Genomic DNA, 21,681 nt, shown 5'->3' with positions numbered 1-21,681 from the left:
CGGACACGGAAACAGCTGATCTATAAAGTGCTGTTAGCTATAATGTGTAACTAACTTCTGACGACCCCATGAGCAATTCTGAGCAATAACAACCACACTGTCTGCGCATCTACACGAGGTAAGCCTTTGAGTCTGAGTAAATTCCCTGAGTTCAAATATGCATACTTCCATGCTATTTAGAAAAGTAGATTTTTTTTTTTGTTTTTTTCCAGTACATGATGTCAAATGTCCCTCTTCACAGACATCGAGTGAGAACAACCAGCAATGTGACGACAAATTATTAGAGTGAAAAGTAGGGGCTTTTGATGGATTGCTGCAGTAGTACAAAATAGTTTTTTTTTTAAATGCAGTTAATGTGTTTAACCTCATATGCCTTTCCTGCTATAAGTTCAAATGTCCTGCTACGGATAAAGGTCTATTCCTCAAAGAATCTTCTCACATAGTAATGTAACAATCCAACACACTCTCACTTCATAGGAATCCTTTCTATGGAAGGTAACTTGAGGCCACAGCCCACTGTGACTGCACTGTAACTGACTGTCTGGAACATGTCATGGATCATCATTACTGGTTCGCATTTCAAATCAGAGCATCTGTAGATCATACAGAGTGTGTACCGTCTGAGGGGAAGTGTTAATACTGGTTTCAAATGTCCTTCATAGTGGTGTTGAAACACAAGGGCTGCGTTCCAAATTGCATACTCTAAAATCTTCATGTGGCCTTTTGAGTACAACAGAGAATAACACCAAATTATTCAATAGAAAATACAATGCAGAGGAAATACTCGGTGTCCACAGTGTGAGGCATGAAACAGCCCGTCAAGTTTAACTGTAAAAGCAGACGTTACATTTTTATTCACAAGTTTAAATGCAGGTTGTTACAATCATTCTGAGTGTGTCAGAAACAAGTTGACTTTTTTGCAGTGTCCATACTATGGTCAGTGACACCTGAAGCTGTACTGTACATTCTGATGCAGAAAGCAACTCAAATGAAATGTGGTTTTGCACTGAATCAACAAGTGCTGTCAAGGACCATGACAAATAATAATAAAAATGGTGATATTTAATTTCACACTACTACTGCTTATACACATGTTCCATTAGGGGGTGAATCCACATTAAAACACATCTGTCCTGTTTATGGCCACTGGATTCCCTGATTTTGCGTTAGTGGAATTGTTGGGGGGCACGAGGAAGCTGATACATGACATAAACAAAACAGACACACGAGTTGTCAGGTTTTAAACAAAAAGGTCCTACCTAATTCTTTCAGAAGATTTGGGCTTAGGTTTGTTACCATTAAACAATGATTAAGTGCAGTCTTAACAAGTTCAACATTTTCTTCATATTTCTTACAGTTGGTCTGGGCTGCAGACTAGAAAAAGAAAACTATCCGAAGTAAATTAGGTATTTGTGATTTAAGATAAACTGTGTGTGTTTGGCTCTTAAGCACACACTTTCACAAACTGTCAGTGATAGCTAAACACTTTGGGAAATACAATGATTTGCTTTTTTTCATGAAAAGATAAATATCATTCTAATGCCTGAAGGGTAAATATAGAGCTAGCAGCAGTTAGCTTAGCATAAAGACGGTAAACAGATGGAAAGTGTTGGGCGTGGCTCTGTCCAGTTTAAACCAATACAGTGTTAAAAATCAAGGTGAAAACAAAACAAGAACGTCCCACGGCAAAATAATATTCTGGAACTTCAAATTTGACTTTTTTACACTTTTTTTTCCGAGAGACTAGACAGTGATCCAATATGTTAATAATCAGTGAACTTTAAAATGTGTTTCTGGGCAGGTTTTGTTACCTTTGTATGGAACCCAGACGAACTGCAGTATCAATGCTAAGCTAAGAAACTGCCGGCGGTACCTTCATATTTAGCATACAGACATGAGTGTTATCAATCACAATAACCACATTTCCTCATAAATGGCAGACTATTTTCTTTAAGCTTTCTCAGTCAGGTAGAAAAAAAAACTCAACAAAAGAATTAGGGAAAACATATATTGCACGTATGAAAAAGAAAAGGAACAAAATGAAACAAAAATAACAGTTACATTTTTTTTTTCTCGGATACTATTCTGTACAGTTCTTAGACGTTCGAAATTCAGTCTGGCGCGTTGTGTGTTTATACAGTGAATATAAAGAAGTTCTAGTAATACTAAGGTGACGCTTCACAAAGTAGGATAAGTCTTCTGATCCGGCCCCGCAAACACCCAATATGGTACATTGGTATATATACACAAAACACACATTATGTATATATATTTGACGACAATTATATATGCACGCAAATAGATTCTCTCTCCAGTCTCGAGGCACTCCCTATAATTAGGTTAGGTGGTGGTGTTAGTTGACAAAAATCTCAAGTCGGTTTTCAATCCGTTTAACTATCCGAATCATTATCTCTAGGTGATCAAAAATAGCCATCTTCTTCTTTCTGTTAAGTCCCCGGAAGACATCTTGAAAAAAAAGCGGCATTGGAAGGGAAAAATAATAATTTTCTTTTGTCCTCTTTTTCTCTGGTGTTTGGTTTGGGAGTTAAATCTGCAACCGTGTCTCCTCTGTCCAGAGACGATTCCTGGGGACAAAAAAATGTCTTCCGTCCCCTATTGGTCTTTTGCTGTGAGTCTGTGCTTCTCTGTGCTTTTGTCCCACGTGTCTTCTTCAACTGATGCTCTTTTTTACAGAGTCTGTCGCGATAAGGAAGAAGAAGTGCATCATGGGAGCTCTCTCTTGCATCCTCTACTTTTTAAAAACAGGCTGTGTGTTATATAGTTGAGTCTACAGAGTGGGGAGGGTCAACGGTCATATCTTGTCGTCGGTCATCTCCAGGAACTGGGCGTAAACGTCCCGGGAACACTCCCCCTTCTGGTTGAACAGGAACTTGTAGTAGCTGCCGTCAGCACAAATGGCTGAGAGGAGAGAGTGAGAGGGGAGTCAGCAAAGTCAGGCCAGACACAGAAAGAAGTGACTCTCATTCTGCACAGTAGAGCTGTGCCCGACTAAGGATTAACATTGATCCATCTGTCCAATCTTGCCTATAGTGGAATCATGTTTTTGTTTTTTCTACTCATTGATACATATTCTCATTTGCAACATCGGCTTCCATTTTTTCCACACCAGACAAAGGGGCTGAAACATGCAATTGCAGTTGGTCTTCTTGACTTGGCAGGAGAATTTATTTTATGGGAACTTAAGTCTACCATTCATACACACTAAGGAGATTGATTAAAACCAGCCATCTCAATTTCTTAAGCACTTTCATCGACTTACCTTTCCATAATCATTCTTTGCACTATTCTGAAGGTTATGCAGAAGGATTTGTTCATATGTTGTTGATTGTCTGATTAAAAACATGGCGATAATGCATTTTAAATCATATACACCCTGAGACTGAGCACATGAAGACAGCACCCACCTATGACTGCATTGGGCTCCGTTCCGAAGGCACACACACAGGGGGACCCTGAGGGGACCTGGAACTTGGAGAAGCTCCACTTGGAGCTGAAGTATTTGGGGAGAAAGCTGGCTGATGCCAAACTGCACAGAGGAAGGACACAGGGGGTTGGAACACAACATCAAATCCACTACTTTCTTCACGTCAACAAAGTATTTTTGTATTTATATCTTAATTTAGCTAAAGATCTGGATTGATTATTATAATATTATGCACTAGACAGATTTTGACATCAGTTGTATGGGGAAAAACAATTCAAACCCTTCAGCAGAGACTAGCCTTGACTGTTTGTTCCGTTTGGGGTCTTCTGCAGCAAAGATGTGCACTGTGCCATGGTCACTGGACACACAGATGAGTGACGCATCCTGGTTGAAGTTTATGCTGGAAGAGACAAGAGCAGATGGAAATAATGACCACAAGAAAATAATACGTGCCTTAATGAGCGCAGTCATGTAGAGCCTGTCTCTTTAAAGCCACTACGAGTAACATTTAAATATCTTTAAAACAGCCTCATGTTTCCTGATAGTCATAAATTGCCTTTAACAGCAAACGAGACCATCAGTGCAAAGAAAGACGTTTTTATATAGTTTTTATTACTGCATTTGGTCTGGTCGCACACCCAGTCTGATTTTCGGTTTGCGCATGGTCACATATTCGTATTAGTCGCAGATTTCAGTGTAGCGCTGCAACGTCATTTGAGAATCTCCCCTATCCCTCCAGGTGAGGGAAGGGGAGCGGGAGCCTTGTTTGATACAGTTATTTGTCATCATAGTGACTGATAACGGGGCTGAACCATCAGAGAAAAAAAAGAAAATGCAATGAAGAAAAGCTAAAAGGGAGAGATAGGCGGGCGGGAGGAGGCGAGGGCGTTGCCAAGCAACGTGTACACAATTTCACAGGAGTGAACTAGACTGCAGTGTTTACTCCTAAATGAATGAGCGGTTGGTACTACACAAAGTTTACTTTGCTTCACCATCATCAGATGAGCAATATTCATCTGAAATAGTCATTATTTACAACAACATAAACACATTACCTCATCATGATCCACACTAACTGCCGTCTCTCGTTCATTCGCTTTCTGTGAGGACACGTAATCTTTCAGCTCCGTGAGAGTAGTTAGGTGACACTGCATCAACTCATTGCAATCAGGTGTTTGTGGCACTGACTAGTATTAGTTGATGCAGTGACACTAACCACTCTCACGGAGCCGAAAAGAGTCCATGCCGTCACGGCTTTCAACATACAGACATACACTATATTGCGTGCTAATCAATTGAGACTTGCACGACCGGCACGCGCTAGAAAACAGCTTGCATCGTAAAAATACTACCGCTTTTTTCCAAAGGGGCCGCCAACGGACAAAGTTATTCGTAGTAGCTCTAAGGGTGGTTGTATGCCCAGAGGAAGAGGGGCCAACTAGTAACCATGAGGTCGCTGGTTCGATCCCAGCACCGGACAGAAGGATGTTAGTCGTAAAACAATCTACGGTGCCCACAATCTCTACCATGTGTCCTTGAGCAAGACACTTAACCCCAAACTGCTCCAGTGGCGCTGTACTATGGCCCCCTCCGAAGTGTTGTGTAACTTGAGAAGGATATGCGAAAAGACGAATGTCAATGTGCCTTGTGTAATTTGACTAATAAACATAACTTGACTCAACTTAAACCCATGCTTACCAGTAAATGTTAGCTGTCTGGGAGCCTCGTCTTAGCTCCTGGATGAGCTGACCTGCAGATGTGTCGAAAATTCTAATCAGAGTGCCCTGAGGAAAAACACAACGGGGATATTATCAGCAACGGGAAAAAAATGAAACGACACAAGAACTGAAGAAGACATCTTACAACTTGCAATGGCCATTAGTGAGTCAGTTGACCTCACTGTGCCTGGCTTACTTTCTCTGAAGCCGTAGCTATTCTGGTTCCCTGCAGATTGAGAGCGATGCAGCACAGCGCCCCTTCGTGGGCTGGGATATCAACTGGAGGCTTCTCAGTGTTAGCCAGGTCCACTATCTGAACATGGCCCGAGTGAGTCCCAGGGAACGCCAACAGAGAGTTGTTACTGTTGGGACACAGCACACACAGACCTGAGGAGAACAAGTGGAGAGAGAGAGAAGGAAAAAAGCAGGTTATAATGTATATGGGAACAACTTGTGTTTCATGTGTTTCAAGTCATGGCTTTGCAACCCATGACTTGTTTGCACCATTGAATGTTACGCTTTGGAAATGTATTAAACAAATTGACTACTTGCCCCTGTAAACCCAAATCCAAAAAATCCTTCTAACTAGGTAAAAATTGGGGAGTGAGTTGCATGACAGTTAGCATCTGAAAAGGGGTATGCATATTTTTCAGTCCAAATGAAAGATAGTGTTGTTTAAGTTTGATCAACTTCATGGGAATTTGGTTTAGATGAGACAGGCTATGCTCTGGTTCTTATTACACAATATATTTTCAACCAATCTCCCTCCGAACATTCTATAAAAAAGTAATGACTGTTGGCATGGAGACTGTCTGATACGGCAACGCCCACATGGTCCTGTCAAACGGTCTAGATAAATAACGTTTTATAATATTTATGAACATTTATTTTTAAATCAGATTTTTGTAAAAGCTTTTCGAGACACCCAGCTTTAATATCATATATGGATATACACACTACACTGTACCTTTGGGGTTGTAGCATGTCTCAAACACATGCAGCTGATGGGGATTGTGTGTAAAGGTGAAGACTTTGATCATTGAGTCCAGGACCACCACAATCCTGAGAAACAAAAAGGAGAAGCAACACAGAAGCCAACATTTAAACCTACTGTCAAAATCTACTCCAATAGCATTCACAATCTGACACTTGACTGAAAATGAATCAATTTGAGACTTATTACATACCAAGCTCAACGTAACATTCTCATTAGCACAGTAATGCTGTGTGGTTACATTGAGAAACACTTTTGTTGGCAGTGATACCTGACAAACAAGATATCTGGTGGTGCCCGAAAAGGAACCTCCCACCTACTCACTCATTACACAACATGTATTTAACAACACTCACAGTCAATGAAACCACTGAGAAAATATCAGAAGAGTTTTCTTTTTGTTGTTGTACCTGTCACGCCGAAGCTTCACTGCTTTGACTTCTGTTGAGAACTCAATCTCAATGACTGTCTTCTTCTTCAGGTCATCCCAGATCATCACTACAGTGGCAAAACACAAGAGGAATATTCAACATTCACGTGACGGAAATAGGCAAACAAACAAACATTTCTGCAGACCCGTTTAATACCAAATACTGTAAAACGCAATTTAATAGCTGTGTCACTCTCATTTATTAATTTTATCACATTTTTCCAAGTACGTTACATAACAACAATCCCTGATGAAATAATTAAAATCAACACGACCTGCATGAGCGGCATGAACTTATGAAAAAGTATTTATTCATTTAAAGTAGCTACAAGGAGCTTTCAGATTTTGTTGATTCTAGTGCCCCCTTTCAACAAAAGATAGTGTTTCTACGACGCCAGCGCCTGCTGTCCCAAAAATCTTTGCTAGTGTGGACCGGCGGCGCGGGCATTTATCTATGTTATGCCTTTATTAGGGCTGTCAAATTAACGCGTTAATTTCGATTAATTAATCACAGAAAAATTAACGTGATTAAAAAAAATTAACGCAGATTAATCGCACTTCTATAATGCCCTTTGACCCGGTGCAAAAGTGGTGCGCAGCTGCACCTGTAGCTTGCATACACAGCCCGCACGGGTGAAAGGGAGAAAAGTAAAGAGAGAAGCAGGGGAACGGGCGGGGCCGAGGGCTCTATGGACAGTTTATGGGATGCTTCGGGCAAATAAGCATGAAGGTAGGAAGACATCTTACTTTATTCTCCGCAGTTTCTGTGCATTATTGATTTAGTGGGTGCAACAATGTAGGTTCAAAAGTATCTCTCAATTTTCCTCCGTGTCTCAATTTTGTTTGCTAGCTGTCTCGCCTCCCGCGTAAACGGACACCCGCCCCGTGTGTGTGTATGTGTATGTGTGTGTGTGTGTGTGTGTGTGTGAATATTTTTGCCTATGAGTAGGCTACGACGATGGTGAATGAATCGGCATAGGCATCTGTGGCAGTGCAGCGCTGTCTGTTGTGGAGACAGAAGTTACGAGAGACAGAGAGAGAGAGAGAAACAAACTGTAGCAGGCTATACAGCTGTTTATAAACAGGTATAAAAGTGTCATAAAAATATGCGATTAATTTAGATTAATTAATCACAGAGCCTGTAATTAATTAGATAATTTTTTTTAATCGCTTGACAGCCCTAGTCTTTATATGTGACTAGGTAAGATTAATAACGGTAATATGACAATGCTGAAGCAAAGTAAACTTTGTTTTAGTACCGTTCATAAACACAAGATGTATTGGTCTGCCTGCCCAGCAGTAAATAGCTTTGTCGAAGTTCCCAGAAAAAATTGGACCCTTGCAAAGGCATTACCGTATTTTCCGCACTATAAGCCGCACTGGACTATAAGCCGCAGGCGTTATAATGTTTAATTACCATATGTAAGAGTTTGTGCACAGAGGAGATTGTCGGGAAAGAGATGGCTACTTGAGGAAGCTCCCATTTATTAACATTTCAACAAACAAGTTGCATATTTGCATAACGTATTCAAGTGTTACCATTTAGTGCAATAGTAGCTACTAGGGATGGGCACGAGTGTTTTCGCTACTCGTGTGATCGCTTGCATTCCTCGAGGATCAATTGATTCCAGGTGAGCACCTTGCATGCTCACCTGGAGTCTACTCATTAAGATAAGATAAGATAAGATATACTTTATTCATCCCAGCAGGGAAATTCAGATGCTACAGCAGCCAGCATACACAGAACACAACACAGCACATATAGGCCTATCCCCACCCAAACATGAGCATACATACATAGCCAAGATGAGAAAGTGGTATGGATAGTCTCTGTGCATAAGTGCATAAGTAACTGTTACTCGTATATAACAGTACACAAATACTAGCTCTGCCAGTGCATATGATATGATAAAAAACAAAAATTATGCTAAAAGAAAAAGCAATCAAGTGTGCAATTATACATGTGCAAAAAATGCAAAATATGCAGCGCAGGCTAAAGTTTAAAAGTTCAAATGTCCTCTGTCCTTACTGAAAGGGGAGTCATTATAAAGTGCAATTGCAGTAGGTAAAAAAGTGTTTTTGTATCTATTATTTTTGCAGCTTAGCCGCCGTAGCCTCCCACTAAAAACACTCCTCTGTTTACACACAAGACTGTGTAAGGGATGCATGTTATTGTCCATAATGTTCAGCAGCTTCTGTACCATCCTTCTCCCCATCACCACCTCCAGGGGCTCCACAGCAGTACCCAGCACAGAGCCAGCCCTCCTGATCAGCTTGTTGAGCTTTTTAGAGTCACAAGCCCTGATGCCGCTGCCCCAGGAGATGGCCGCAAAGAAAATGGCACTTGCCACAACAGACTGATAAAACATGGCCAACATTTTGTTACACACATTAAAAGACCTAAGCTTCCTCAAAAAGTAGAGTCTACTCTGGCCCTTTTTGTAGACAGCCTCTGTGTGTTGCTTCCAGTCCAGTTTATTGTTCATGTGAACCCCCAAGTATTTATAGGACTCCACCACCTGCACCTTATCCCCAAGGATAGAGATGGTGCTTAGCTCAGGACTGGCCCTCCTAAAGTCCACCACCATTTCCTTGGTCTTTGTGACATTTAAAACCAGGTTGTTCTTCCCACTCCATGCAACAAAGTTATCCACCAGCTGCCTGTATTCTGTCTCCTCTCCACCACTGATACACCCCACAACCGCAGTGTCGTCTGAGAACTTCTGTAAGTGACAAGCCTCAGAGTTGTACTGGAAGTCTGAGGTGTATAGTGTGAAGAGGAAAGGATTACTAACTGAGAGTAACAGGTGTCATCTCCCCTTTTTATAAACGTAACTTTATCATCTGCTTTGAAATAATTGGACAGTTATATTCCTGAAAATGTTCTGGAGGAAGGAGAGACCGTGTTCAGCTCTGCGGTGCCGTGAAGAACACAGGCTGCGCTGCTGTGGCATGGAGGTGGCAGTTATTTGCAGTTGATGTTTGACACAACGCTCAGTTTGTGGCACTTGCATCAAAATATTTAATTTTGTTAAACTTTATTTTATCCGTTTTTGTACACGTATATAACATTTTAAAATAGGGGCTGCATCAGCCTAAAGGCTACAGACACAAAAAAAAACGATTTTCCTCATCCACCAATCGAGTTCATTTGAAACGAGGAGTACTCGATTACTAAAGCCCATCCCTAGTAGCTACAGAACATATACTGTGCTGTGTAATAACAGGGTCGAAAAATGGGGAAAAAGTCACGGCTTATAGTCCGAAAATTACGGTAATAATAACTATATAAAAATACCGTTGTTTTTGCTGACGTTCTCGTTTTCTGTTACAGGTCATTTTTGATCCTCAGAAGAAATTTTTTACTGTTTCACAAACATTTCAAAGTTCCTCTTGAACTACTTTTAGATTGTAGGTGTGTGGTGCCACCTGCCAGCCCATAATCATATAAAAAAAAATTTATTGACCAAGATTACGAACTACGGAAGGCAAAATAAAAGTTTCAAATAAAACACTTCTAAATTACCTTCTACAGCCTTTAAAAAAAAGAGGAAACTACATGTATTGCTCTTTAGGACCTTACAACACCTGCATATGCCATGAAAATTTAATTACAACCATTAAACATAGGCTACAGTACTACAAACAATACTGCCAAAGTGGACCAGAAAGAAAAACAACAACTATTGACTTTACTCACTTTATTTGACAGAACATACCTTTGTTGGTTGGGTACTTGGGTTTCTTTCCTCCTCCCACTATTGCTAAATAGTTACATCTAAACAGCATCTCCACGTGGCCGACCCCGCCCTCCATGAACTCTGAAAGTCAAATGCATTGTCAGCGAATGTCATTAGTAACATGTATGTATAATGTTTATCACTGGAAGAAAAGAATGCAACTCTTATAATCACGACTGGCTGTTAACTGAACTTCCAATAACATTTTGCACACTGCTTCTAATCACTACTGCAGTGCTTACTCATCGCTAAAGGCTCGGCCCTACACAGCAGACCACAATGATAAAACATTCTCTGCATTCAACACATTGAGACTGGCCCCCCACCATGTACATTACACATACATTTTGTCAGCAGGAAAGAGAACTGCCAAGTGCCTGACATATTGTCATCAAAGAACTGCACAAGGATTAGCACAGGGATTTTTGTTAAGTCAAGTAACTGTGGAGCGGGTCATGTGCCGAGTCACATTTCTAGCCATGTTGTGTGGGGTCACTTCCTCTTAAATCCCTCCATATTGAAGGAGTTGAAGTTGTCATAGTACTGTGTCTCTGGACGCAGCAGATTTGGCTGGTTTGACTAGCATGAGTGAAAAAGACTCAAAGGACTTCAAATGAGCTCTTAATCACTGAGCTCTCCTCTATCGTTCATTTCAGAACATTGTCTTAATTGTCTGCATCGTCAATTATCAATAATAAATGTGCCATTAAAAGCTTGTAGTTATACAAAGAGTGAAATGCGTTTACGTTTTCTAAATTATATTATATGTTTATCTAAATAATAGATGGTATTTACTTGGCGAGACCAGCCTGATATCGCTAGCTTCCCATTTGTTTCTCTCCTACAGATCAGTCAGGACTTTCTCTAAACTTCATGGAAAGGATCAGAGCTTGCGAACGGACGGAGAATGGGGAAAGTCCAGACTGTTCCGTGCGATTAAATCTAAAGTGAAGCTGGCGCACGACCAGGCTGGTCTCACCACGCTAAGGGGATATCAGCGAATACAGGAAAAAGATTTAGCTAATCAACGTCACAATTTATTTTTGAATAGTGTGAATGGCTAATTTACAAATAGCCATTAGCCAAGCATGATAGAGAGCTAAACTTGTACTGGCAGTAACACCTTGGTAAATTAAAATAATATCAATAATATAACGTAGTATATTAAAATACGTAGTAGTATTTGCTTTTCCTCAAACAGGCTTAAACCAAAAGCAGCTACCAATAGCAAAGATAAATTGTGGTGAGTGAAACTGACTAATTCAGCCGCTAACACATTTTCATTTCACAAAAAATGTACCTTCTTAGCAATAATAATCCCTTTAGCCAATATGTTGCAATTGGGCAGACTGTATGTCTTTATGTAGATTATATAATATGTATTATTATTCAAAAATGTTAGTGTGTAGCCTACAGAGTTTGCTACCTTGTTTCTCCTTCTCCTTAAGAGGATCTGTGTTGTACACACGAAATCCATTCTCCATCCCACAGGCAAAGCATCCTGCAGAGACAAACCAAGATGAAATAAGACATTATCGATCACCAACTCAAGCCAACATATAGGGGCTTTTCACCAACGTCTTTCAAATGGAATCAGATTAATAACATTGTCTTTTACAGCAGTGACACCCCATGACACCAAGGAACTCGTTCTAGTTGGATTAACTGGCCTAGTGCAGTGATGAAAGAGCAGCCATGAACAACACATATAGCTGACACAGAACATGGGACAAATGATTAACCTCTGGAGGAAATCTTATAAAACTGGCACACACATGATGGCAGTGATGTTGAGTGCCATCGTTCTTCAAGGGGTCATATGAGGCCACTTTAACTTCATAACGTCCTACCAATACCCTCAGTTCTGGCAAACCTCGTTGGCACCAGAAATGTAATTTAATTAATGTTGGATAAGGAATACTTCGACTTTACGGCATATGTAGGTGTGTGTGGGAGGCTCAGGCGAGCGAAGAATATGTAGCATCGCTAAGTGGTACCACGTATTATGTATAATGTATATTTACTTCCGAAACCTGGCAGCCTAATTAAAGCCAGTAGCACAAAAACTTCAAAATAAATTAGCTATCGCTTACGGTTTTTCAGCTTTAGCGCGGCTCGTACAATAGTCGATGGAAATTAAGCTAACGTTAGAAGTTCATCTAAATACAGATAACTGCGTACACACGTTTGTTATTTTCGTACTTTAACTGACACCACATGTTTAGTTTTAACTCAGTTACCATTTTCACACTAACCTGACATAAGCTGGTGAGCTGAAGTTCGTGTATGAAGTCAACAAAAATAGCTAAGTTTAGGTTAGCATTAGCCGGCTAGTTAGATATATAGCTAAAGCTAACAGTACTTTTAAGTTCGTTGTTTTAAGTAAACGTTCATGCAGTGCAAAGGGCGCTGTAGTAATATCGCGTATTTCAAGCATGGGGAAGGTAAAGCTGTTGTTGTTGTTGGAGAGTATTCTGGTTAATGTATACTCTGGGAGGAAATCGTTTAGCAACATTAGCTTAGCATCCACGACGATGCCAATATCTATTTGGGAGAAGAAGAAAAAAAACATGACAGCGCAGCTCCTTACCATTGTCCTGGTTAAATCCGGCATATAGGAGACCATTCCCGTGAGGATTAGACGGTAGTAAATTCATTATTATGGCGATTTCAAATGCTAAATAACGTTAACAAGTTAATCCAAAAAGCTGCTGCCTGAAGAGCTAACCAGCTACCATTCCTTCGGAGTCTGATGGGCAGAGAGAAGGAAAACAACTGAGGCTGGTTCCTGCTTGGAGAGAGAGCTGTCACTAGCCTATTCGAGATCAGAGGGAGTTCTCAAAAAACTTCGTTAACGTATTGGAGCAAACAGTTAACGTCTAAAATGATTCGTATTACATTCACTAATGGTTTAAATTCAAAGTAAACACATATGAGACAGGCGCTGATCAAACGAGGTTTTAATCAGCAAGCAATGATTCGATCACTCATTTGAACCGGAGATAGTCAGTCACGTGCAGTACAATCAGTGAGGCCTCCATACAAGAAATATATCCAGTTTAATTTGAGTAGTAACAAAATATAGGGAAACATACGCCTTTTATAATACTATGTTTACTTTATATTGAAATAGGCTACAGCGGTAGTTTACGTAGCCCCAGTGGCCTAATGGATAAGGCACTGGCCTCCTAAGCCAGGGATTGTGGGTTCGAGTCCCATCTGGGGTGAACATTTTTAGGTTGTTGGGAGGTTGGCCGCAACCTCCGGTGACTGGACTGCTAACGAAGTCCGAACAAGTCCTAACACATTCGACCAATTCCGACCAATTCCTAACACTTTACCGACCCAGCTCCTAACAAAGTCCTGGCCGCTCCGCCGAGTGCAGGGCGCAAAGGGACACCCGCCTGGTAAACCACATCAGCCGAATCCAAACTGGTAATCAATGGGGAGGATTTACGTGGCAGCCAGATTGCCCTTACATCCTGGGCTGAACCTTCGGTATATCAAATTTGTTGGTTGTGCAAATCAAAACTCATGAATTTATTTTTGAACAATGATTGTTTATATTCTAAACGTTTACTTTGGCATTATTCAGTTAATGTAGCTTTTAATTAACCCAGTATTAATGATTTGGTGTTGCAACTTTAAAGAAGTATGAATATACCCAGGTTATTGGTTGATCATCACTTGAATGATTCGTATACATAATGCAGTCTTGGGATGCCCCCTTGTGGTCGCCTTTATTATACATCTATATATATTTGCGGGATTGACCAAATATTCTTTACAAATCTGCACAAAAAGAAACAAATTCATTAAAAGGTGTGTTTAGCTTATACAATATACACCATCTTATGTTTAAAAATTGTTTGAATATCAAGGTTTGCATGTTTTACTAAATGTGTATTCATATATGCCATCTGTAACGTAGGGAGGATGTCTGTAGGCTGTATTAACACATGGAAAGCCAGTGACACTAAACAACCATGGTTGCTTTCTAGTCATGGAGCAATGGCAGCTTTTCCAATAACAATTTTGTTGAAAAAAAATGGTTCATCAACATTTAATACACAGGATTCAACATTCAACTACCATCTCATTCACTTCCCATTCAACAGTATATTTGGTAGCCATATCCTAAAAAGAAACAAGAAATGCTCCCTCCGTGCATTTTATCCAGCCCCAAAATGCTGTCAAAAGCAAACCATATGCAAGCAATATTCAAAAACCTGTGAATATCCTCAATTTCGAGTGACTCAAATGACACTTAGAATGAAATGTTCAATTTATTCAAGAAAAAAAATTATTTCCCAAAGGAACCAAGGTTTATATCTTTTATACATACAAATCTTATGTAGAACTACAGCAAACAATTCTGTAAAAAATACAATGTTACATTTTTATAATGCACTATACAATTACACAGTTGCTAGAGATTCAAGCAGCCAGACGGACAGCGATTGGGCATTTTAAGGAAATTATCCTTCAACAGAAAACGCATCCACACACACTGCTGAAGTGTTGAGCAAGTCCATTCTCTCAATAGTTACTCAAGTTCTGTTCTACAGCTGATGCTGACCTTCAACAGGGGAATATCAAAAAAAGCCCTATGGGAATTAGTATTATTTTAACATAAACTACGCATGAACAAGTCTCCTGTGCCTTTTTAAGCCATGCAAGCTTGAAAAGCCCTTGCTACATACTGCACAAACATATGGCCTCTCTCCTGTATGGGTCCGCATGTGTAAGGTGAGAAAGCAGGACTGGACAAAACCTTTCTCACAGATGCTGCATTTATACGGTCTCTCCCCGGTGTGGTACCGCCTGTGTATCTTCAACTCTGCTGAGGATCTAAAAGACTTATCACAGTCATCACACTTGAAAGGCCTTTCGCCGGTGTGAATCAAAGTGTGCCTCACCAAAGCATCTTTGCCAAAGAATCCCTTCCCACAGTGTTGGCACGGGAAGCGCAGCCCCTTGTGGTGGAAATTGTCATGTTTGAGAAGGCATCTCCTGGAGGTGAAGGTCTTTCCACACTGCGCGCAGGTGAAGGTGGGCGTGGGTTTCTCGGTCACAGGCTCTCCGGAGTGATGCACGCGCTCCACGTGCCTTGTTAACGTCACGCCGTGCCTGAACTTCTTGCCGCATTCCCAGCAGAGGAAGGGATAGGCCTTGGTGTGTTTTTTGTGGTGCTCCACCAGGTCGGAGAACGAGCGGAATCTTTTGTCGCAGTAGGTGCACTGAAACGGCTGGTACCCCGTGTGTTTCCACTCGTGCCTGATGAAGCGCTTGAGACTGGCGAAGGTGGTCTGGCAGTGGGTACAGGTGTAGGGCTCGGGAGGGTTGTGCACGTCGATGTAGTGCTTGTGCAGGCTCTTGAACACGGGGAAGCTGTCCTCGCACTGGTTACACTGAAACTGAGTGTGTGATTCTTTGTGCAGCGTCAACGCCTCCGAGTCGCGTACCAGTTTCATGCACACCTGGCAGTATAGCGGGTTGTGAGTTTGTTTGTGGGAATCTAAGGTGGATTTGTACTTGAACGCCTTGTCGCATTCCTCGCACGGAAAACAATGCTTCTCGTCCTCTGCCTTCTCGGGATCCACCTGCTGCTCGTTGTAGCAGATGTTCCTCAAATGGAACCGGAAAGTTTGTCTGCACTTGAACTCCGCACTGCAGTGAGGACAGTTGAACGGTGGGCCGTCTACATCGATTTCGGGGATGAGGGACTGTGGGTCCTTGTCTGCGTTGTCCAATGGCTGGGCGTCATCGGTCTCTGGAAGCGCATCGCTGGACGATTGTTCAACCGTATCTCCTGCCGGCTCCTCAGCCTTTGCTTTTGGACATTTGTGTTGCTGCAAGGAATACGTGCTCTTCAAACACTTTTTACACACGGGACAGGAAACAGGCGGGTGCCGAGTCATGTGACGCTCCAAGAACTTGACGCTGCTCAACACCTTTTTGCAAACTTTGCACGTTCTCTCGTTCAAGCCTACGCTTTTGGGTGAAACTTGGGCTCCGGCCACCTTTTTAGCGCTGCTGTTGCCGGTGGTGTTGTTAGCGGCGGTGGTGTTGTTGTTGTTGCCCTGCGTCTTTCCAGATTTCTTCCACTGTGATAGGTAGCTGTTCATCTTGAGCCCGCGGTTCTTCCGCACGGGTCGTTCCCAGTCCGGATCTTCTTCTTTGTCCCTTCTACCTTGTGCTTCAAGGTCGCCCTCTGCGGGTCGTTTCTTCTTCCTCCCGCGTCTTTTGGGCGTTTTGTCTGGTTCGTCCAGCACCGTCACATGACCGTCCTCTCCGATAATGAGCGTTTCTGATTGGCCCTCGTGGTGTTCCTCTGCCATTTCACTCTCACTGGCCTCAGCTCCTTCCACTGTATCAACCACACGGTCAGTTTCTGCTTTCCCCTCTTCGCCGACACCAAACCACTGGGTCTGCACACCGCGTGCAGAGTTCTCAGCTCCGCCCACAAACACCTCTTTGTTCTCAGACTCCACCTCCATCTCTGTGCAGACCGTGTAGACCAGGCCGCTCTGTGCGTCCGCTCCCGATTGGTCGTTGACGATAACCACTCTTTCCACAGCGGGCAGACACAGGGCCGATAGGATGCCGCTGTCAACCATGTAAGAGTCTGCAAAGAGAGGAGATCACAAGACTCAGATTACTTAAGGCAGTTATGATGGGTGTGTCAGCGATTCTGAAGAATTCTTCTTGTCAAATCACTTTTTGTCAAGTCACTTTTTTGTGATCAGTGAATATCTCCTCATGATTCGCTACCTGTCCGTACTGTGTTAATACACAGCCTAGGCTCTGTTAATAAAAGAGCATGTCAACTTAAGGGCCCACCGTAGCTAGCAACATGCCCGTTTACAGAGCCTAGGCTATGTATTATCACTGGATTTTTTTTTTTTTTGCGCACACACACAATAGATACTGACAGGAAGATTTCAACATGACAGTAACTGGTTAACACAGGCAAACCGGCATCACACTGTGGTACTTTAAGCCCAGTCTACTGTTCTGTTAATAGGTGATTGACATTGTAAGGAGCTCACCTATGTCGTCGAGCTGGCTGAGGTCTTTCTGATTGTCCAGTAAGGATTTGAGCAGCTGATGTTGACCAAACGTCTCCATGCATTCACTTAAAACAGATGAGGTGTCCCCAAGCTGGGATGCAATCTGACAAAGACACAATCAAAACTAATGTGAGGCAACAAATATTGCATTGTTCTAAAGTTAGCTGATTTATAAACATCTAAGATACAGCTAACAAACTACCATCAGCAATGAACATCTATGTTATAGGATTTATAACTATTTAAACAGTATCCAATTTTAAATACTACTTGGTTAAACTGCTCTGTAAATCAAAATGTCAGTCTTCTGTGTGTCGAGGTATAGAACACACATATGGTTGAATTGATATTGAAGTTGACCTGTTGGAGAGTTTGGGTGGGAAGAAGCTTTTCGAGTCTAGACAGAAAGAGCCACATCAGGGTCTGGATTGCTTTGTCGTATGTGGGGCCAAAGTCTCCTGGGAAGACCTCCTGGAACACAAGGAAATACAGAAAAGTCAAATACAGCAGCTGTCCATATGAAACATGAATTCAGAGCTAAAATAAAATAAAATAAAAAAAGGCTAGAAAACTTTTGCAATCACCTTTCAAACAACCAAAACTTACCTGGAAAAAGTTTCTTCTCTCTTCGGGATCTCTCATCAGATTTTGGACAAGGCCCAGGAAATGCGAGTCAGATTCGTCTGGTTCTTCGTTCTCTGTCTGCGATAACACATGGTTACAATGACGGCAGATGTCAATTTGCAGTATTATAATGCCAAAATATCATGTGCACTGTAACCTTTTTTATTTATTTAGAATAATAGCAGGTGACATCATCGCATCAAAACACTTTGATCTGTACTGTAAAAAACAGCAGTGGTGTAAGCAAATGTAAGCCCAACCATAAAAAGCTTCTGAGAGATGTCATGATGACAATTGGTTTGGACTAACCTCCACTTTCCACAGAGATCTGAGGTTCTGCATTCGGTCGAGATGTGGCTGAATAACATGCTGCACAGCAGTGTCTTCGGAGCGACACAGTTCCAGGATCAGCTACAATCACAAGACGGCACCAATTTAACAACAGTACACAGACCAAAGCTGCACACTGCCTCTAAATAACAGTCTGCCAAGTGCCCACACATTTATCTGATAAGTGAACCTGTCACATAGAACATAAAACCATGAATACTTCACTTATACAGAGCCCGGGCACACATTCTCTTTCGTCGAAATAAATAAAAGCAGTGGATATGTGATGACCTCCTGGTTGACATTTGTACAAGACAGAGGTACACTGCTGTCACAAACATAAGGCCTTGCAAAAAAGCAGAGGCTTCTAGTTAATGTGGGGTGAAATCAAAACAGTGTGCACTGAAAAATTACAGGGAGAAGATTTTGAAAAGATAAAAGGAAATGATGGTGAGAAAGTGTGATGATCTTACCAAATTCCCAATAAAAACTCTCTGTTCCTTCCACTATGTTTACATCACATTGCAAAAGCAATATTGGCCTGCTATTAAGCATGTACAGTCTGAAGGGCTTTACACTGGAGGGATCAAAGCCCAATGAAAGGCTTGTTTTCACTCTTGAATCCAGTCCACCATATTTCCCCTTTGAGTAAATCAATTGCATTTTAAAAGTGTTTAACACTGTCAGCCTTTAGGTGACGTCACTCTTGTTGTAACAACAGCCTTGGAGTGTTATTGCAAGTTACTCTCTACAGCTTGGGTCTAGGAAACTCTAAAATCACAAGCACTGATAGCTACGGCTTCATAATCAGTGGTGAATGAAAGCACTACAATGTTGAAAAACAGCCTATGAGACCAGAGACATCAGCTGCAGATTGCATTATCCCCACAACAATCGTACTTTCAATTCTCAGTGGTTTTGAGAAACAAGAACTTGGAGACTTGCTCACCCGTGCTCTGAGCCCCAGAATGAGTTCAGCGCGTTGCCGTGTGGAGAGCAGCTGAGGAACTATCTCTGTGATCATAAAGACAAACTCCTCCAGCAGCCCATAGTCCAACACTATCTTCTGCTCCACGGTCTGCCAGATGGCTGCAGACACCAGGCGGATCGGGGGGACCAGGAGACGCAGGGAGGGGAGAGGGGAAGAGGGAGCTGCAATCATAGAAAGATAGCTTTAAAAAAAGGCTATAAAAGGAGTGAATAAAGGCTTATTAAAATGTTTAATGGATTAAGAACACACCATTGTATACATGATATATATAGCATGGAATTCCATGTCATTCTTGGGGGGGTGGGGGGAAGAGGCTCAGACCGTTTATTCAAATCAGTTTTCAAAGATGTTAGGAGTAAGACCACAAATAAAGGCCCTTCATTGCCATTTCACTGGGTTTGTGAAACATGGGGTTCTTCTGGTTTAAGGCGAGCAAGATTTAAAATAGTTCAAATGCCACTTGGAATAACGTTGTTATTTTTTTTAATGATATCACAAGTAAATATTTGCTTTTTTAAAGTGTCACATAAGTCACCAAGAGGCCCTAATGTCGCCCAGCTGATCTGTGTGATTTTCCAATTGAAAACATTTTTTACAGAGAAATTGCTAAATCAAAAAAGAACATTGTGAAAATTATACTTCCCAGATAAAACACAAAACATTTAAATAGCAGTAAAGGCCTTACTTTGAGATGAATTAATTCAATGCCTTTTAAGACTTAAAGTGTCTGCAGGATCCATGGAAAGGAATCTTAAAAACCAACAACTATCTGTATATCTGTATAATGACTAATGAGGACATATAAAGAAACAAAACAATACACTGTCATTAATGTTGTTTGGATGAACGCTACGTTAAACCTCCATTAAACCTGATGGTAAATGACGTTGGCTCAGTGACGGTATAAACGGGTGATCAATGCACCCTACACAGGTCACAGTTTAACCCCTCAAAATGTGACCGCATTAGCAAAACGTTTGCTATAAACTGATGACAAAACGTTAGCCTAAATTAATGTAATAATCTTATTTTTTTTCATTCGGAACTAACTTACACGCCAAGTTCAGTTTGAGGCGGATGTGACTACTTACGTTGAAGAATGACAAGTACATTTTGACACGGGGATATAGGGATATACATATATATAAATGTGCCAGACACGCATAGTAAATATAAATGATCAAACACACCCACCTTAATAATATATTGAAGTGACAGAGAGGGTTGTTGTGGTTCTTTTTAAAGCAGACAAATCATTAAAAACTACAGCTGGTTTGGCTAACGTTAGCCACGCTAGCACAACCTGTCACCTAGCCTTAGCACGTATACCCAAACTGACAGTTAATAAACGCAAAACCCTTAACCTAGCCACCTGTTTCCACGGCAAAGTGAACTAAGGGATGCCAGGGGTAATTTAAACTCAATTTAAATAGGTCATGAAGTAAAATGTATTAAATAAAAGGTTATTTCCTGACAAAGTTAGCAGTGCTATTCCCGCGCGCGGGCTGCGTCGCGGCCTAGCTAAACAAATGTGTGTGTAACGGTCTGTACTCACCGGGTAACTCTGAAATACCTCCGTCCATTATGCGTGTTCACTGCAACCACATTACAGTGAAGGAGAATATAGTCTGCCGCTTGATCAAAGTCCAAATAATTTATTTATGGTGGTTGTAGCTACAAGCTGAAGTCACTCAGGCGATCTTTGTGCGTCAACGGCGTCAACAGTTGCATTACGTTCCGTCTGTAACAACAGTCCGACGGGAGGAAGCGGGGTATGTATGAATGGTTCCGCAGTTTTGCTTAGTTTTTGGTCCTCCTCTTTCTCCGTCACATCATTTTATAAAAATCTCTTTATTTTATATTCAATATAGTATGGTCTGGCAGTGCGAACCTATATAATATATAAACCTGGTATAAGCCAATTTACATGTACAAACTTGTTGGGTATTGGACTTATTTATTTTATGGTGTAGGCCTACATCTATGTCTTGATCCAATTCTAAATTGTTTGCACTTTGTTATTAATAATAAAAATAAAAAAATTATGTAGGATTCTTATTTATTCCTCTCATCCATAAACATTGCAATTTTTTTTGCCTAATATGTATATTTGTAAAAAAAAAAAAAAAAAAAAACGTGTCCTCTGAATCCTAACTACCCGAGGCTTGTGACCCGATGGAAATTTATTTAAGACGATTATGCACATCCAGAACCACAGTATTTGCATTTGACTGAATGTTGTCAACAAAATGTTTAAATTCCGTTTTCAAATGTCTCAAGTGACTGTAATGTCAAGAAAAACAGAATAGAGCACAAAAGAAAACAAGGACTGAGCA

At 41.2% G+C, this 21,681-nt stretch overlaps 2 protein-coding genes across 3 annotated transcripts; both read right to left on the bottom strand.

Moving 5' to 3' along the window:
* Positions 1 to 853: 853 nt before the first annotated feature.
* On the bottom strand, positions 854 to 13,073 carry wdr45b (WD repeat domain 45B). 2 transcript variants are annotated; one of them, XM_080049701.1, is made up of 10 exons: positions 12,918 to 13,073; positions 11,754 to 11,828; positions 10,307 to 10,408; positions 6,568 to 6,655; positions 6,131 to 6,225; positions 5,360 to 5,550; positions 5,144 to 5,229; positions 3,726 to 3,845; positions 3,426 to 3,547; positions 854 to 2,919 (listed from the first exon to the last, which is right to left on the bottom strand). In XM_080049701.1, the coding sequence occupies exons 1-10, from the start codon at positions 12,982 to 12,984 to the stop codon at positions 2,813 to 2,815; spliced, it is 1,053 nt and encodes a 350-aa protein (XP_079905827.1). In that variant the 5' UTR covers positions 12,985 to 13,073; the 3' UTR covers positions 854 to 2,812. The 2 variants fall into 2 exon arrangements, with proteins under 2 accessions (XP_079905827.1, XP_079905828.1); XM_080049702.1 differs by having other exon boundaries at positions 3,744 to 3,845.
* A 1,579-nt stretch (positions 13,074 to 14,652) lies between these two features.
* On the bottom strand, positions 14,653 to 21,057 carry LOC307266681 (uncharacterized protein). The gene is made up of 7 exons (XM_080048758.1): positions 20,901 to 21,057; positions 19,304 to 19,506; positions 18,334 to 18,435; positions 18,007 to 18,102; positions 17,761 to 17,871; positions 17,380 to 17,503; positions 14,653 to 16,955 (listed from the first exon to the last, which is right to left on the bottom strand). Exons 1-7 carry the CDS (start codon positions 20,926 to 20,928, stop codon positions 14,965 to 14,967), a joined length of 2,655 nt encoding a protein of 884 aa, XP_079904884.1. The 5' UTR covers positions 20,929 to 21,057; the 3' UTR covers positions 14,653 to 14,964.
* Positions 21,058 to 21,681: the final 624 nt, after the last annotated feature.

The sequence above is a fragment of the Ammodytes marinus genome (genome assembly GCF_949987685.1).
Source record: "Ammodytes marinus genome assembly, chromosome: 20".
Classification (NCBI taxonomy): Eukaryota; Metazoa; Chordata; class Actinopteri; order Uranoscopiformes; family Ammodytidae; genus Ammodytes; species Ammodytes marinus.
The sequence above is the reverse complement of the archived record's forward strand: the minus strand, read 5'-3'. Positions and strand labels throughout refer to the sequence as shown.